The sequence below is a fragment of the Diaporthe batatas genome, assembly GCF_019321695.1.
Source record: "Diaporthe batatas strain CRI 302-4 chromosome Unknown Contig00011, whole genome shotgun sequence".
Taxonomy (NCBI): Eukaryota; Fungi; Ascomycota; class Sordariomycetes; order Diaporthales; family Diaporthaceae; genus Diaporthe; species Diaporthe batatas.
This window is the reverse complement of record NW_025408558.1, coordinates 2,818,176-2,835,719: the sequence shown is the minus strand read 5'-3', so window position 1 is coordinate 2,835,719 and position 17,544 is coordinate 2,818,176. Positions and strand designations below refer to the sequence as shown.

At 46.0% G+C, this 17,544-nt stretch overlaps 4 protein-coding genes across 4 annotated transcripts; all 4 read right to left on the bottom strand.

Annotated features, from left to right (window-relative positions):
* Positions 1-4,464: 4,464 nt before the first annotated feature.
* Positions 4,465-7,903, bottom strand: KVR01_009088 (uncharacterized protein; the record flags this gene model as incomplete). Its single annotated transcript, XM_044792763.1, has 6 exons — positions 4,465-4,920; positions 4,954-5,955; positions 5,989-6,804; positions 6,877-7,017; positions 7,048-7,346; positions 7,408-7,903. 6 exons carry the CDS (start codon positions 7,901-7,903, stop codon positions 4,465-4,467), a joined length of 3,210 nt encoding a protein of 1,069 aa, XP_044641590.1.
* A 1,416-nt stretch (positions 7,904-9,319) lies between these two features.
* Positions 9,320-11,186, bottom strand: KVR01_009212 (uncharacterized protein). Its single transcript, XM_044783619.1, has 2 exons — positions 10,700-11,186; positions 9,320-10,612 (listed from the first exon to the last, which is right to left on the bottom strand). The coding sequence occupies exons 1-2, from the start codon at positions 10,965-10,967 to the stop codon at positions 9,915-9,917; spliced, it is 966 nt and encodes a 321-aa protein (XP_044641714.1). The 5' UTR covers positions 10,968-11,186; the 3' UTR covers positions 9,320-9,914.
* A 3,231-nt stretch (positions 11,187-14,417) lies between these two features.
* On the bottom strand, positions 14,418-15,643 carry KVR01_009106 (uncharacterized protein; the record flags this gene model as incomplete). The annotated part of the gene is made up of 2 exons (XM_044783942.1): positions 14,418-15,121; positions 15,229-15,643. 2 exons carry the CDS (start codon positions 15,641-15,643, stop codon positions 14,418-14,420), a joined length of 1,119 nt encoding a protein of 372 aa, XP_044641608.1.
* Positions 15,644-16,189: 546 nt separating this feature from the next.
* Positions 16,190-17,454, bottom strand: KVR01_009596 (uncharacterized protein). Its single transcript, XM_044787893.1, has 4 exons — positions 17,073-17,454; positions 16,735-17,017; positions 16,480-16,647; positions 16,190-16,421 (listed from the first exon to the last, which is right to left on the bottom strand). Exons 1-4 carry the CDS (start codon positions 17,403-17,405, stop codon positions 16,351-16,353), a joined length of 855 nt encoding a protein of 284 aa, XP_044642098.1. The 5' UTR covers positions 17,406-17,454; the 3' UTR covers positions 16,190-16,350.
* Between the last annotated feature and the right edge of the window lie 90 nt (positions 17,455-17,544).

Sequence of the window (17,544 nt, the reverse complement as noted above, 5' to 3'; positions counted from 1 at the left end):
TTTTATTTTAGTATATATATGTATTTTTTTAGTAGAGGAGTTTATTTTAGATTTTATAATTAAAGTTATTTAAAATAGTATTATTTAAGGATTATATTTTTAATTATAGTTTGAATTATAGGGTTTTTTTAGGTTTTATAAATTAAGTTTATTAATAGAGAGTGAGACTTTAAATATATTATATTAGTATTAAGTATATATATTTAAGCTTAAATTTTATTATAAACTATTTTTATAAGGAGTTATAAATTTAAGTTAATATTTTATTAGGAAGGAATTATTTTTAAGATTTTATATATTATAGTATTTCTAATTATAGTTTAAATTTTAACTTATTATTAGTTTTTAAATAGGATTATAAGTCCTTCTTAATAATTATAACTATCTTTAATTTTAAAATTAAAATTTAACTTATATTTAAAGGTTTTCCTTTAATATATAATTAAGTTTTTAAAGGTTTATTAATTAAATTTATTTTATTAAAATAATATTTAATAATAAAATTAAATCTAGTTAAATATATTAGTTATTAAATTTATTTTTAAGTTAGTTCTTTTTATTTTATAAAGTTATAAAAGTTATTATAATTTAAAAGAATAATAATAAGCTTTTAAACTTTTAAAATATTATTATTAATACTTAAAATTACTAATAATAGTATTTAATTCCTTATTATAAGTTATTTAGTTAAGTTTTATATTAAAAACTTTTTAATTAGAAGGTAATAGAATACTATTAAGATATATTTTTAATAATATACTTTTAAAAGATTATTAAAGTAGCTATTTTATTAAAGATATTATATTTAATTTAAACTTAAAGTATTAAGTTATAATATTAAAATAAAAGTATTTATTAAAACTTAACTTTAAGTTTTTAAAGGTTTTAAGTTTTTAAGTTTTTAGGTATAAATAGATTAACTTTATTAGGTTTTTAACTCTATTTTATATTAAATAGTTATTTATTAAAGGGTTAAATAATTTTAGAATATTTTTAATAAACTTTTAATAGAAATTATAAAAATTTAGGAAAATCTAAATATTATAATAGGTAGTAGGGATAGGTTATTTTTAAATAGTTTTAATTTAATTAAAATTTATTTAAATTCCTTTTTAATTAGAAATTTTAAAAATTTAATTTTTTTAAAAAAGCTATATTTTTAAAATTTCTATAAAGTTTAGTTAATAATAATTAATTTATAATTATTTAAATATATTTTTATACTTTTTTATTTTTAAAAAATTAAAATATTATTTAAATAAATAATTATATAAATATTAATATAGTTATTTAAAATCTTTATAATAAATAATTAGAATATAGTAGGGGTATTAATTAATTTAAATAGTATTACTTTAAATTTATAGTAATTATAATATATATAGAATATTATTTTTATTTATTTTTTTAAATATAAATTTAATAGTAAGTATCTATTAAATTAATTTTTAAAAAATACTTTATATTTAATAGTTAGTTTAAGATTTTAAAAATAAGTAATAAAAGGTAATGATTTTTAATTGTTATTTTATTAAAGGTTTAGTAGTTAATATAGAGTTAAAGAGTGTTATTCTTTTTAGGGGTAAATAAGATTGGGGTTTTTATTAAATTTTTATTGGGAGTGATTTATTTAATTTTTAAATTTTCTTTTAATTATTTCTTTAAGATCTTTAACTTCTTTAATGATAGTGGATAAAGAGGTAGAAAAGGTGGTGATATTTTTTCTTTTAATTTAATTATATAGTCTACCTTTCTTTAAGGGGGGAGTTTTTTTATTCTAGCTTTTATAAAAAACTTTTTTAAGCCTTTTAATTATAGGTATAACTAAGAGGGATTAAAGGGTAATTTTTCTTTTTTATTTATTTTCTTTAGTTTTTATTACTTTTTTTTATTATTTAAACTAAAAGGGTTATTAGTTAAAAGGATAGTATAATAATAGGTATTTTATCCTTAATTCTTTATAAAGGATCTTATAGTTTATTAGATAATATATAAGTTATTTTATTAAAGTTATTAATTTTTAAATAACTTTTTAGCTTTATTTAAAAATATTATAGACTTAAAGTTTCTAATAATAAAATAAATTTAGAATACTTTTAATTAATAGTAAAAATATCTTAGGTTTTTCTTTTTTAGTTTTTAAAATAGTTTTTAATTAAAAGAGAGATTTAAAAAACTTTATAAATAGGTATTAAAATATAATTAATTTTCTTAATAGATATTAGGGATTTTTTTAATTCCTTTAAATTAAATTTTCTTATAAAAGAAATACTAATTAGGTTTATTTAGGTTTAAGTATTAAGGTTAATTTTAATATGTTTTTAACTTTATATTATAGTTACTTCCCTTGGGATTATAAAGGTATTGTAGACCTCTATTGTTTCCTTTTCCTCCTTCGATCCTAGTTACTAGTCTGACTTCTTTACTTTAAACACCGTTCTAGTGGGTGGTTGAGACGATCCTTGGCTTTCTCTGCCTCGGCTCTGCCCCCGATAGCCCCTTGATCGGTAGTTACTACAGCCCCGAACCTAGTTTATAGATGCCGTGGCTTCTGCCGGTATTAGGTAGTTTAGGGTGTAATAGTAGGTGCTATTATAGTGGTAGTAAATGGTTGGCTTTTTATTATTATTAAGAGGATTAAGTTTTAGGGTGGTTTTAGAGTTACTTCCCTAAGTATTTTGATTGGGCTGGGTGTGCGAGCCCCTGCCTCGGGATCCTCGGCCCCGGCCTTTTGTGCGTGATGAACCTTAAGTTCCCCTAGAAGCTATAGCGTTGCCTTAAGGGGCTCCCCCTTATCCTCTCTTATTGGGGGTTCTATTGCCTCCCTCGTGCTTTGTTCCTAGTTCCTTATGCTTTCTCTTTTTAATTCGTTTAGGTGTGTTGATCTAAATTGCTTGAGTGACTCTAACTATCTTATCTCTAGTGTCTAGTAAATCTAGAGTGTATTTAGTTTAAATCTCTAGGGAGATCTAACTTTATAACTTAGAGAGAAAGAATTTAGCTCTAGAATTATCGCTCCTAGTCTCTTATTCTAACTCTAAGGTTTTAAGGTATTAATGGAAGGACTAGGGGTCTTGATTTTCTCGTTGGTAGGTGGAATTGATTGAGTTCTAAACAACCCTAGAAATACCTTAGGGGTCTTTCTTAAAGTTATTACTAAAGGTTTTAAACTTGTCCTACTTATAATAGTTAAATATAGACTTGTCTCCTTTCTTCTTGGATTTTATGTAGGTGTCCCAGTGGTTTCAGCACTCTTTATCAACATAGTTGAGTATATGGATTACTTTCGTCTTATTGTTGTAAAGGGATTATAGTTAGGAGATATAGGTCCTTTTAAGGTCCATTATCCAGCTGTTGTATTGCTGTAAAGTACAAGCTATAGATAGTGGGGTGATGTTGGCTAGCTTCAAATCCTTCAGCTTGATTTCCAAGGTAATTCTGGCTGCTTTAAGGGCGTCTATCCTTTGTTGAAGGATTCGGTTTCGCTCCTGTTCTTGAGTGAGGGCGTTGCTTGCTAGAGGGGTGTCCGAACTCCCCTCGCCGTTGTCTGGACTTGCCTGGGACCTCCCCCTCTGGTTACCCGTTCTTGGTGGCATCGTGGGTAGTGCAAGAAGAAGAATCAGAATTATAGCGGGCTGTGGCACTAGGCATGACGGTATAGGTTGAGGGAGGTTTGAAGGTCTATTAGGTCTAGGTCTGATACAAGACTGATTCTTACCTCTTTCTAAGAAGAGGTAAGTAGGCTTTGCTTACCTTTTAACGAGCCCTAGGAAGGGGTACGGCCAGGTGCCGGGGCGCTTCCGGGGCGCTTCCCCGTAGCTTCCACCTGGCCGTTACAATATTATCTTATTAATATAATAATTATATTTATAAAAAATATAAGATAAAATCTTATAATATATTCTTTTAAAATATATCTTTTTATAAAATATTCTTTTTTAAAAATAATATTTTAATCTTTTATAAAATAACCTTTTATAAAATAATCTTTAAAAAAATAACCTTTAATAAATTAACCTCTAATAGAATAACCTCTAATAAGATAACCTTTAATAGAATAACCTCTAATAGAATAACCTAGGATAACCTCTAATAGGACAACCTCTAACAGGATAACCTTCAATAGGATAACCTCTAATAGGACAACCTCCAACAAGACAACCTCCAATAGGATAACCGAGGATAACCTCCAATAGGACAACCTCTAACAGGACAACCTCTAACAGGATAACCTCTAATAGGACAACCTCCAACAGGACAACCTCCAATAGGATAACCTAGGATAACCTCTAATAGGATAACCTCTAATATAGGAGGCCATCGCATAGGTAGACACTGGTACAAGATAGTTATAGGATTAATGTTCTTAGTATTTCTAGTGTTGCGGTGATGTAGTGCTAACTATAGGGAGAATTGCTTAGGGATCACACGACACCGCCCGGCAGGCTGAACGCCCCCTTCGACCTACTCGTCCCAGTGCACCCTCATGGTGCTCGGAAGAGGCCAGAAAGAGCTCTGATCCGGCGTCATGTACGTCCTCAGGCCAGTCCACCCTGAGCCTAATTCGAGAGGGAAAGACTTCAGCTCACCACTGATGCCAGGGGCGCGTCGCAGGTTCTTGAGGCCGACGATCTTCTTGAATACCACCGCAAGGCCCACTACACTCATGTCCTGCCCCAGGCAGAGGTGGGGGCCCCATCCGAAGTGGAGGTAATTCTTGATCGGGCGGTCGAGGCGGACGGTTTCGGGGTCGGGGAAGGCGGTTCCGTCATGGTTGGCTGCGGTCAGATTGAGCAGAAGTGGCGTTCCTGCCGTGAGCTGGTGGGTGGTGCTGCTGCCGCCCGGGTTTGCGTTGGGAACCGGGTTGAGACCAGAGGGATCAGATGGGTCAGGCTTGGAAGGGGCGAAGTCCTTGACAGTCTGGTCTCTGGTTGCCACTCTGGTGATGGCGACGCCCCCTCGGAGGCGAATGCCTTCAAGCAGGTATTTCTGCAGTTTCTCTTCGGCGTCGTCCGTGTCTTGGTGTGCAAGGTCGTACATGGTTGGCAAGTGGTCCCTTCCGTCGCCCAGGTAAAAGTCGATGGCCTGGCTCAACACCTCAGTCTGGTTTGCGCAAGCAGACACCGACGCAGGCAAAATCGAACCCCATACAAGGTGCTCCGGTTTGGCTCCACTTGCGCTCAACATGCGCTGGATCATGTGGTCGCCATAGCGTGCCAGAGTAGGCCATTCAGGGTTGCGGTCCGAGCTTGTCTTCTTGGTGCTGTTCGCACTCACAACGTGCCCGAGACTGGCGACGCTCTCCTTGAATGTGTCCAGCATCGCATCAAAGATCCCACCCCCAACACTCAAGCGCTTGACCCTCAGAATTACCAATTTTCCAAGCTGCTGTGCCAGCTCATGAGACTGGGTGCGCAATTTGTGCGAGTTTGCGATGTCTGCGTCGAAGAAGATGGCACCAAAACATGCCAGCAGTACGAGGTAGAGCTGGTGCTCCGGGTATATGCCACGAGGATTCGCCTCCGTCTTGATGGGAAGCGACCACAAAGCAGCGCTGAAGTGTGTCGTTGCCAAGGCGATGACATCTCTCACTATGTCGACCTCAAATGTGTGCGGTACTCCTGAGACCATGCAACCATGTCTCTCCAGGAGTCGATCAGACGTACTGGAGAAAAAGGCCTTGACATCGGCCTGCCAATCTTCAGGGTAGAGGGATTTCAGGATATGCTCACGGTCGGACCTGTTGGCGGTGCTATCCCCACTGAGGCAGAAGTTGGCACCCGCTCCTGGAGCACGGTCGTTGTGTACCAAGGAGTCCATAGCTTCCCCCCAAACTACACTGAAGCCCTTGGTGTCGTTCAGGATCTGCGTGCATGCCTTATGGGATCTGATCATGATCGGCGGTCGGCGTTGCTGAGGTGGCGCCCAGCTGTATTGGCTCCGAGTCCCCAGGCCCTCGAGGATCTTCTAGTTCTCTGAAGGGGTGACGAGAGGGAAGTGAGCGTGTATACTGTTATTGGCAAAATGGTTGGGGAAAGCCCTGAATATGAGCTTGTGCATGACATGACCACCGTTGAACCCGGTGTCGTAGTTTGCTTCGTTGAATCCCCAGTTGGTGAGAGACTTGGGCGTATAGTCGACAGTGTAGAAACGGTCGCCACGCACCAAAGCCACTGCATCGGACAGGATAGCCATTGTCATTGTGGAAGTTCCGCACAGCCCACTGCCTGGGGACATTGGAGGCTTCGTCCTTTCGGCCACAATGCCAGGGTACATCTCCACGGTGTCGGGCGAGTCGTACAGCTGTCTCAAGCTTGCCACAACCGCCGGGTCCGGGTTGATGTCTTCAAAGGATGTGTGTTTTGAAAGTCCCACGAACTGCCTGAACTCGTTCAAGGTGCCCAAGTTCCAATGGCGTGCTTGTAAGATGCCAAGAATCTCGACCGCCTTCATGCAGCGCGGAACCCTGTTTGCCCCGTACGACCCACCGACGTCCTCGATTGATTCGGTCAGTATGCGGACCAAGTCATTGTCTGGAAAGGTGCCGTCGGGAAGCCTTGTCATGTCCTCAAATGCCCTGTCCTCCGGCTGTTGTGGCAGGCCAGCCTTCCACTCCTTGGTCGCTTGCGCGAAGTCTTCGAGGCTGACGTTTTCGGGGTCTTGGCTCTTCAACAGGCGACTCAGCTCTTTGATGCACCACTGCTCGTCCCTGGGAGAGATAGTGCTGTGCCAACGGTAAACGAGGTTGAATTCGGCCGACACGTGGTTCCCAACTCCCTCGGGCACGGGCGTACCGAACATCTCCTTACCCACTTGAGTGCGAGGGTCGAGTGACCAGCTCGAGTTCGTCCGGTTCAGGGCCAGGATTGTTCGCACATAGTCCCTCATGATGATGTTGATGTACAGGCCACATGTGACCAACCTGCTGGTTTGGAACAGGTCCTCGTCATATTGAGCCCAGGCCTGCTTGGCCTCGGCTTTTGACACATCCGCCTTGGGTGACTTGAAGCGGCCTTCCTCGTTGATGAGCGCGAGCTGTTTGGCCACGTAGTTGTGGAACCGGTTGAACATGATCAGAAACACGCCGCAGCCCGGTGGGAAGCCCAGTATCCGGTACGAGCTGAAGCAGTCGGGCTTCAAGAGGCCGTTTTGGAAGGTCCTCATCATCTTGACATCGTCGTCAGTCCCCCCGTACAGCGGTGAGAGGTCTAGGTAGGACGAGGCGAGGTTGACGTTCCAGTCCGCATGGGAAGTCTGAAAGATGTCGTGGATGATTATGGTGGCGAGATAGAACAGCATGCTCGAAATGCCTTGGGGATGGGGTTCGAACTTGTCGCCTCGCGCCACTGTCTGGGGATTAGTGGCCGGGAATGATGAGGGAAGGGCGGAAGAGTACAGGGAACTCACTGAGTCTGTCGAAGAGGGCATGCGGTTCAGGCAGGCCTGGCCTCCGGAAGACGGTGGGTTTCACGGAGCGGGCGTAGGGGGTGTTGGCAGCACCGAGCTGGGGATTACGGATGCTGTTGTAGGAGCCATCGGCGCTGCGATACTTGTGCTTGCTCTCCATCAAGCAGACGGGGGGGTGGTCCAGAGTTGTCCACAGCTGGTTGATGAAGCCGTCACTGAGGGCCTTGAGCTGTGCAGACTGTGGTGGCAGCTTGGCGAGGAGCTGCACGAGGCGCTCGAGGAGGAGCTTGTTGTCGTCATTGATGCCGGTGATAGATGCATTGAGGAACTGCACAAGGGTCTTGTAGTCCTCGAAACCCAGAGCGTGGATATCGGCGAGCATGTCTTTGTGGCTGGAGGACGAGCTCGAGTCGGAGGGCTTGTCGAGTGGAGGAGCAAGCGAGGCCCGCACTGCCTCGATGACCGAGGATAGCGCGTTGTGAGGGGAGGCAGACATGGTTCGAGGGCAGCAATGTGGGAAGGATACTGGTACTGGTACTGGTACTGGTACTGGTGTTGTGGTCTGGGTTGAGGTTGAGGTTGAGGTTGAGGTTGAGGTTGGGCTGCAGCCCAGATCAACAACATACGTGCAGGTGTGCACAGAGGGGGCCGCTCCTGCCCCCATTCTGTTGACTTGCAATAGCTGGATGGGCAGGACTGCCGCCACAACGCCCTGACAACAATAATACGTCACAAAAAACACCATATAGCTACCCTAGGGTAAACCACCTCTAAGTCATCTAGGAGGATATCTTATTGGAGGCTTAGAGGTTGTCCGCTCTGAGGCCATCCAACAGGAGGATATGTCACATGAGGGTATACGGTAGGAGAGGGTGCTGTAGACGAGTATTCAGGAGGGTGTCCTATAGGAGGGTGTTCTACAAGAGACTGGAGGTTGCCCTATAGGAGGGTGTCCTATATCCTCTTGGAGGGTGTCCTATATCCTCTTGGAGGGTGTTCTAATAGAGGCTAGGAGACTATCCTCTAGGAGGATATGCTGTAAGATGTTGTCCTTTAAGACGTTCTCCTTTAGGAGGATATGCTATAAGAGGATATGCTGTAGGAGAATATGCTATAGATACTAGGGAGAGAGATACTAAGGCCTCCTAGCCTGCTACGGGACAAACACTGAGCCTCCTAGAGGAGGAAAGAGGAGGAGGGTCATGACTCCACAGTTGTCAAAGGAGGCCATGCTCTACACATCCCTTCTGTCAAGGCCGGTGTTGCTACTAGTAGTCTTGTCGCCAGCTAGGTAATTTAAAAGCTTCTTCCTATTTGGACCCCTAGTGTGATCTAGGACCTAGTTAATACTATTAATCTTAATGGTGAATAACTTCTTTAAGGGGTTCTTAACTTTTAAGTTAAAATATATATAAAATAGTTAATAGTTACTAATAATAGAGATTATAATTTAATAAAACTTAAAGATAGATACTCTTAGTATATTACCCTTTTAAGTTAAGTTAAGTATATTTTTTTTTATTTTTTTTCTTAAATCTTTTTTAATTATTTAATTATTCTTTTTTATTTTATTACTTATTTTATTTATATTTAAATTTATTTTATTATATATATTAATTTCTTTAATATAATATAATAAATTTTATAATACTTTTTATATAATAAGATATAGTAGGCTTTTTATACCTATTATACTATATTATTATACTAAGTGTAGTGAATGGCAACCCTGTAAGGCTGTCAAGCAAACACCTAAGCAGAACCCATTCCTAAGTCAGCATGAAGTACAGCATGGCATTTCTATTAGACACTGTCATGGCAATCATACCACAGATAATCACAGATGAGACACACAGGAGACAAGAGCACACAAGTATATGTTTGTCATGATGCAGTCTACGCTTGGCCATGATCAGGCTGCAGGGAAGTGTATTGTGATTACAGGTTGCCCACCATGCGAATAAAGACCCCCATACAAGATGAGAAGGTTATAATCCGATATTATCTATCCCCTTGGCAACAGTCTCCCTGCAACCTTCTGGGCGGGCGGGACTACTCGACATGATAGTATTGTCACCTTTCCAGCACAGCGCCCGAACCAAATCACGGCACGTGTTACGGCACAGCTCCAGTGAGCCCAGCCTTGAGAGTTGGGAGTAGTCACATGCAGATACGCATTACCCACGGACAAAATGGACCTTGCCGCACGTTCTGCTAGCTGTGCCGTCTTGGAGACTGGTGCGCCATCATACTACATGCTATCGCCTTGTGAGCCCTAGAGGAGAGAGCACGATGGGGCACGCTGCAGCGACGAGGTGGAGGGGAGTGGGCCGTTTGGTACACAAATGAGATGGATGAACCCTGGGGCGCATTGAGGCCTTGAGGTCAAATGATGGTCGCGCTGATTACTGCCAATAATATATGGCATCAGGAGCGTTGCCCCTCGCGCCGCCGTTCCAGCGGGGAGAGCAGTCCAAACCAGCCAGCCGCCCGGCGGGAGGAGAATTTCACGACGAGCGCAGCCTAGCCACCATCTGCGAAGGCCCCATGCCCCTCCCCGCAGCGAGCACGCCCGCCTTGCGCAGTGTGGCGACGGTGTTCTCAGCGACGGCCAGGTCGACACCCTCGGTGCGGGCGGGGAACCTGACGGTCTTGAGCCACTCCCGGGCGTCCTCCTCGGAGTAGTCGAGCTCGGTGCTGATGTAGCGGACGGCCTCGTCGTGGTTGTCGTTGAAGTGGCGGATGCCGGCGTCAAGCTTCTCGAACAGGGCGTGCAGCCTGGGGTCGAGCTGCTGCTGCTGCGGCTGGTCACTGCCGCCAGCATCACCGTGGACCAGCGACGTGGCGGCGACGATCTTCCAGCTGCTCCAGGGGGTGTAGATCTCGCCGACCTTGCGGATGTCGCCCGAGTCGTAGTAGCGCTTGGAGGTGAAGTGCTCCCACATGAAGAAGTCGGCGTCGCCCGAGTTGACTGCCCTGCGCAGATTCTCGAAGGTGTTGAGGATGACGAAGTCGGAGTAGGGGGAGGGCGAGGAGGAGGAGGAGGAGGCGGCGGGTTCCTGGGGCAGCCAGCCCTGCTGGTCTGCGAGGACGAAGCCCATGACGTAGGAGCCGGAGCCCAGGCGCGAGACGCCGATCTTGCGGCCGCTGAGGGAGTCGAGGCTGGAGATGTCGGGGCGGGCTGCGCCTGTGGACACGGCCCAGCCTGTGGTCGGCACAATCACAATCGTCAGCATCTGTGGACATGTAGCAGAGAGAGAGGGCAACGGAAGACGAGAAAGTCTCCACATACACAAGGGCGTCTCGACGTAGGTGCCGACCAGGCGGTAGCCGCCGTCGCCCTCGACGTCCTCCTTGCCCAGGCCGGCGACCCACCCCTCGGTCAGGCCAATGCCGACGTCGATCTCCCCGGACCGGAGCGCCGTGATCATGTGGCCGGTGCCCGAGGGGAAGGCGATCAGCTGCGCGTCGAGGCCAAAGTGCTTGCTGGCAAAGTGGATCGGCGTCGAAAAGTGCTCGGGCACGTAGCCCACGCGCAGCGGCAGCGGGGCAGACGCCATGGCCAGGCAGGGTGTGCGGATGGTGGGTATGCGGGCGGATGCGGATGGCGGAATCGCGGATCTTGTCGTCGGGCACAAGTCGGGCACAAGTCGATGCCGTGTCGTTGCTCGAGACCTCTGCAGAGCTCAAAGCTCCCAAGGTTATCAGATGGAGGGGCAGAGGGGGGCAGGTCGGCGCTATGTCATCCGTACCTAGGTACCCAGGTACCCAGGTATCCAGGTACCTTCCCGCTAGGGATGGCGAAAGTGAAATTTCCATTTCGAAATATTTCACTTTCCAGCCAGATTTCAAATCGTCAGGTCGAGTAAGTCTGAAACGTGAAATTAAGACTTCTTTTTAGGTAAGTCTACCACCTAATTTAAAGTACCTAAATAGCTACTATCAGCTTAGATACTTAACCAACCGTCAATCCTAAGGTCCCTAAAATATATTATTTAAGGCCACAAGAGAGACCTAGCAACCAACTCTAACCCTAACCCAGAGAAACTAGGTAGAAACTTTTAACCACCTACCATTTTAGGTATAGTATAATATTCACAGACTACTAAATAGTCTATACGTTAAATTTCAGTTTCCTTCACGAGGGTCCCTAAAATTCATATTTTCTTTCACCAGGTCCGGTAGGTCCTGAATTTCGCTATCCCTACTTCCCGCAGCAAGAGAGGGATGATCCCTGGGCCTCTCAGGGGAGTTCTGCTGCATTACTAATAGTTGATAGATTGCATTATTTTATCAAGGATATCCATCTACTATCTTACACTTTCAACTTTTTGCTCTAGGAGCATTAAATCTCTTATTTTATATAAGTAGTATAACACATTAAGTTTTAAAAGTAATAGAATAGATTATATATTATTATAATGAATACTCTATTAATAAGATCCTAGAGGACTAGAATGTACTCGGGTATTATCCGATAAAGTATCCCATGTTAAACCATTCACATTGCGATAATTGATCGAGAAAAACATAACGGCCAGAAAAAACTGAATGGTCCAGCACACTCTGTATTTTCCGAAGCTCAAACGCGTCGAAGCGTCTTAAAAAGTCCACCGTCATCGTCTGAGATTGCCTGCGTAGATCAACACCCCCAACCCCATAAAGGGCTGTACATGTCAGCACCCGGTAAAAATTCAAAATCATCCTCTGTGTTCCGGTGCTTGTGACTGGTTCCGAGTCGACTCCAAAAAAGCCGGCACAGTAGCCGCACCCCCTCCTATAGAAAAGGCTGCGGAGTGACTTTACCCTGCCGGTCGCCCTAGCATGGTACGACAGGATCCGTAAAAAGTCCTCGGCCTCGAGGAGCCGCTTCATGTGTTTGATCTGATCCCCCGCGCCAGCAGCGGAGTACCGGTCCAAGTCATGGATGAATTTGAGTTGGATATGCCGATTCGCTCCTAGGGGCCACGTCCAGAACTTGCGGTAAATACGGCTAATCCTGCAGCCCAACTCGTAGTGGGGCTTCCCGCAGACTTCTGAGCACATGTTCAGTTTGCTTTCCCAGAGCAGCAGCATACAGGCATCGACGAAACAGTCGTCCAGCGTAGCTTGGGTTATGCATGCGAGGACGCTCTTCTTATATTTGAGGTATGTGGCATGGTATGACCTCGAGGAGATGATCAGTGATATCAGATCTTGATGACTCGAGAGACTTTCCAGCACAGTGACCTGTAGCTCGACCGGGAGGAGCTCAAGTCGGGGCTGTGTTTTTCGTTCCGTCCATCCTTGCCACGCCATTGCTATTCTTTTGTATTCTTGTTTAGGCGAGAGCAAAGAACGGCGTGTGCGAGATAGAGCTGATAGAGTCGTGTTCGTATGTAGACGTATCCGGGTAGATCAGTGCCTGATTGTATATGTGAGTACAAGTTGTGGCGTGTGTGTGTATCGTGACTAGAGCTCCAAGTGAAAACCAGATGAGAAGAGGTTGTGTTTTTTTTTTGGAGAAAAAAACGTAAATAGATGATGGTAGGTACCTTTTTCCACCAAAAGTGGATCACCTCAACTTTCTTGTTGATCGTAGTCAAATATTCTTTGGCTCCAGATGTCTCCGTGGCAGTGCTGTCAACCCCGTATCCATACAATACAACGATAATAGAGGGCCGTTGTTACCAGGCGCGTGCGTTGGTTCAATTATGACGGTTGTGTTGCTTTTGGCTGGGTAACTGTTTTCCAGTGGTCGTGAGGGACGAGGTTGTGGTAGAAAAGTGTTTGTTTGAGCAAAGGCCAAGCCGTAGTCCGGGGCATTTTTCCGTGTCCATACCGCGCAACTTATAATCTGAATGGGTCAAAAAGTGATGGCGCTTTCACGTAGTTTTTGACGGCGTCATACTTGGATTTGCTTGCTCCTCGCCATGACGCGTGTCCAATGCTAAAACTTGTAGTGCCAAGTAGTGGCCCACGGGAGAACACTAGTTCGCAGAAGTGTGGAAATGAATCTTTTGTGATTGTGGCCCACGAAATAAAGTCCGAGAACACGAATTATTCATATAATGAGCTGACACTCAATCGATTGCTTTCCAAGGGTTCCGGGGCTGTTTCTCTGGATCACTGGCCCAATTAGCCTCGTCGGTGTGGCTGCCCCAAGCCTACAGCTCCATTTAAAAATTTGCTTAATCTGCTGCCAATCGGCTCTACGTTATTTGATGCTGGTTTTGAGTGTTCAAAATTCCGCCAAGGGACTGTGTACTGCCCTCTCTACATTGGCGAGAGCATGCACCGGATGAACACTTCGGTTTCGAGTTCCCCAGGGTTGTCTTGCAAAGCACTAGCAGAGGAGCACAGATAGGAGCAAAGCCAAGAGTCTGCCATAGCAAATAGGATCAGTGGAAATGAGACGATGACAGCGGACTCGTGGCCTGGACGAGAACACCTGCCATCCATACGAGGTCTTCCTTCGCGGCCGCCGTCGCTGGCTAAGGTGAGGCTTGGCGTCTGTCAGCCTGGTTTCCTGGTTTACTCGGAAACCAGTGGCCACACGCGCACCGATCTCAGGCTGGGATACGATGGAATCGTAGAGGTGCATCATGATATCCCCGTCAGCCTGCCTCGGGCAGGGGATCGGAGTATGGGTCAACTGGTACGTTGCTAATAGTGGCACGTGGCATGGGTCGATATAGGGTGGCCCTTGAACTGAGGGACGCAATTGCTGATGCTGAAGTTTCTCATTTTCCACCTCAGGGTGTGTCTGGGCAGTTGGTATAAACATTGAATCAAGGCCGGCACATGTGTATGATAAAAAGCTGTTAATTTCACTCTCATCTGGCTTGGTGAGGGTGGACAGGGTTGGATTGTCTTTAGCCCACCCCGATTCCGGCACCAGCTGATTGTGAATGTTCCTTGGAGAGATCCGCCAGCTGCCCTAATACGTCAAGCGCACTGTCCGTCCGCCGCCATCTTCTCTTCCAATTTCGAGGCCCTCAACCCCTGGGAAGTCGGAACACATCTCCTGTCTATCCCCAAAACTCATCCGACCAAGATTCGGGCCGGGCGGGTCCATCTCCTCCACTAAAGTGGTGAGCTTCCTCGAGTTGACTAAGAGTCCCCCAGATGAAACCCTCCACATCAGGCGGTGTCTTGGCCAGTAGGATTTTAGCCACGTCGTCCGCCGTGGCCGCCGATCGAACAGCGCTGAGCGGCTCCAGCCCCATGGCCAGGGCACCCTCAACCAGCCCGCCGAGCCCAATCAGCCTGCGCGACCCGCTATAGTAGCTAAAGCTCCACGCAGAGTAAAGGGCAGCGTGCTCGGGGCGCGCCCCCAGGACTCCCCTCCAATCCGTGGCGCTCTCGATAAGTTTCCAGGACTTGTGCAGCTCCAACGCCAGGCCCACATAAACGAACCTCAACTCCTCGATTTCGTTCGCGTCGAACATGCCGAAAAAGTCCTTCTCCACCATCCTCATCAGGCTGCCGTTCAAGCCCATCTGCGGGGCACGGGTTGATTCGAAATGCGGGCCATAGAGCCGGCTGCAGATTTCGTACCGGTAGAGTGTCCTCATGATCCTTTGCCGTTCTGTGGCTGTGATGCGCCAGGGTGCCAAGGGGGTGGGGTCCGGCTCGGATGGCGGAAACTGGGTTGTGAAATCGTGTTCTGGGGTGGGTTTTTCGATGAATGGCCTCGAAAGAGGCTTGACCACAGTCGCATAGAATTTCAGGACTAAGAAGGGTCAGCGTCCTGCTACCTAGGTACTGATTTTCAGTGCGAGAGAGCGCGCGGGGGGTTCCGGGGGGGGGGGGGCGGCGGAATAGTGGAATAGTACTCACTTTGCTCAAAGTCCTCGGCAGTGAGAAGACGCTTCATAGTTTGGATCTGGTCCTCGCTGCTGGCCGTGGAGTGCTCGCACCATTCGTGAATGAATTTTAGCTGGATGTGACGGTAGGGCTGGTCAAGATCCCATGGTTCGTTTTCTCCAAAATTAGTGTCGATGTTGTTTCGCCAGTGCTGGAGCATGCACGCCTCGATGAAGGCTTCGCCCAGCGTTCTTTGGATGACGATCGCGAGGATTGATTTCTTGTACTGATCGTATACGGCGCAGAGAGTGTACGACGTGGCGACCAGTAATGTCAAGTCTTCGCAGCTCGACATGTTTTCGAGAATCACGAGTTGCAGCTCGAAGGGCAGCCGTTCAAGTCTGGACTGGCCCTGGTTTTGAGTTCGTTTTCGCCGGTGCCTGGCCATTTTGTGGCTCAAAATATTGGGAGTGGCAGACATAATGTTTGCCTTGATGTGGATGTGAGTTTGTGTGTGAGTATGTTCAAGTGTGAATGATAGTGTGCGAGACCTGGAATCGAGTCGAACTCGGGGGAGGAGCCCGTTCTGATTTCCATAAGTAACTGATGGCGTGGGCAGTCTGCGAATGTCTGCTGGGACAGAAGCGAAGTGAATAGAGTGTATTCACACAGGTGAGATCACATGTTTGCCTGTATTTCCGTGCTGATATGTGTGCATGTATGTATTGTCGTGTAGTGATGAGAAGTGTAGAGATGAAGAAGAATTCACCCTTTGAGGAGGAAGCTGTGCAGAATATGGGTACAAAAGATCATCTTATTTCTTCCAATTTCCTAGCTCTTCCAATTTACCCTAGGGTACTTACTAGCTGAGATCATATGGTCCTCTTGGTCTAATAAATCGTACCTACCCTAGGGTAGCACAGACATTTTAAGCCCAGCTGTACACTTGCGCCTAGAGGCACACTTGATGAACACTTGCTGTTGTAGCATCCACTGGACTACGGATACTGTAAGAATATATTGTTCGACTCCAATGTCGAAGAGGATCTCAATTCTTGAACGACACTAGTACGAATGTATTCCACACTTTGAGTGTTCGACGAAATCGGGAGACTAACAGCCTACTGGGGAGAGACACAAGAACTTCGGGGCCACCTAGTGCGAAGCTGCTAACCAAAACACAAACCAGTCAGCAATCGCCCGCAGGCTCTGCTCCTTGCACCATCCTGCAAAATGTTAGAACTTGTCATGGGTGCCGCCTCTATATAACGCCTGGGAGCATACGTGAATAAGGGTCAGCCGGGTCTCCCCGGGCCGCGAAACCATGCGACACGCCGTGGAATAGCTGCAAATGGTATTGCTTCTTCTCCATCTGCAGGATGTCGATGGCCTTTCTCCTCGACTCGGTGTCGAAGGCGTGATCGTCCTCAGCACAGGACAGAAGAAGCGGCTCTGCACGCCGACATATTAGCACGCATTTTGTGAGGCCCCGAGAAAAGCTTCGCACCGCCAAAACTTCAAACATCAAAGTGCACTCACGTTTCAGCTTCGCAAAGTGTTCCTCCTTCAAAGACGTCGGGTGTGCAAATGCGCCGGCTGAGACGTAATCTCCTGCGAGAAGGTCACACACGAAGGGAGCCCCGAAGCAGTAGCCCGTGCAGGCGTACTTGGTGGCCTCGTTGCCGTACTTGGCCCTGACTGCGTCGAACCACTTGGGAACATTCTCGGTGGCAAAATTCCAGTGCTTGTTGCGCCAAGCAGTCCTGTCGAAGCCTTCTGGGGCAGGATCACTCATCGACTGGCGATACTTGGACATTGGATCCTGCGAGGCCGAGTGTCAGCGCATTGTGTTGTTGGCAGCTCTGTTTCACACGCACGCCCCTGAAGTAGTCCATTCCCAGTGTCAGGAATCCGGCGTCGGAAAAGCTGTCCATCAGCAGCTGGGCATTGTTGGACATGCCCCACACGTCCGGGAAGTATAGGATAACATGGCCGTTGGCCCTTTCCGGCGTAGGCTTCGCGACGTAGGTGGGGACATCGAGGATCGTCTCCAGGGTGCCACGCGGTGTCCCCTCGTGGATAGTGCCCAGCCCGCAGGATGATGATGGAGGCTGGGCGAGATACGTATCTTCCCCTTTGGGTTGCTTGGCTGTCATTTTGTGGCGCGTGTCAGTGTTCGTCGTCGGAAGTTGTGTCGGTGATCTTTGCATTCAAGCCCGGAGCGGGGTCGACTTGTCAGGCTTGTGCATTAGATTCCGGGATCTCAGGCGTTTAACACAGGATTGGTGGGGTCTGTCGACCGAGGTGGGGGCCCTGGGAGAGTGAATGCCATCGCCTGAAGAGTGGAAC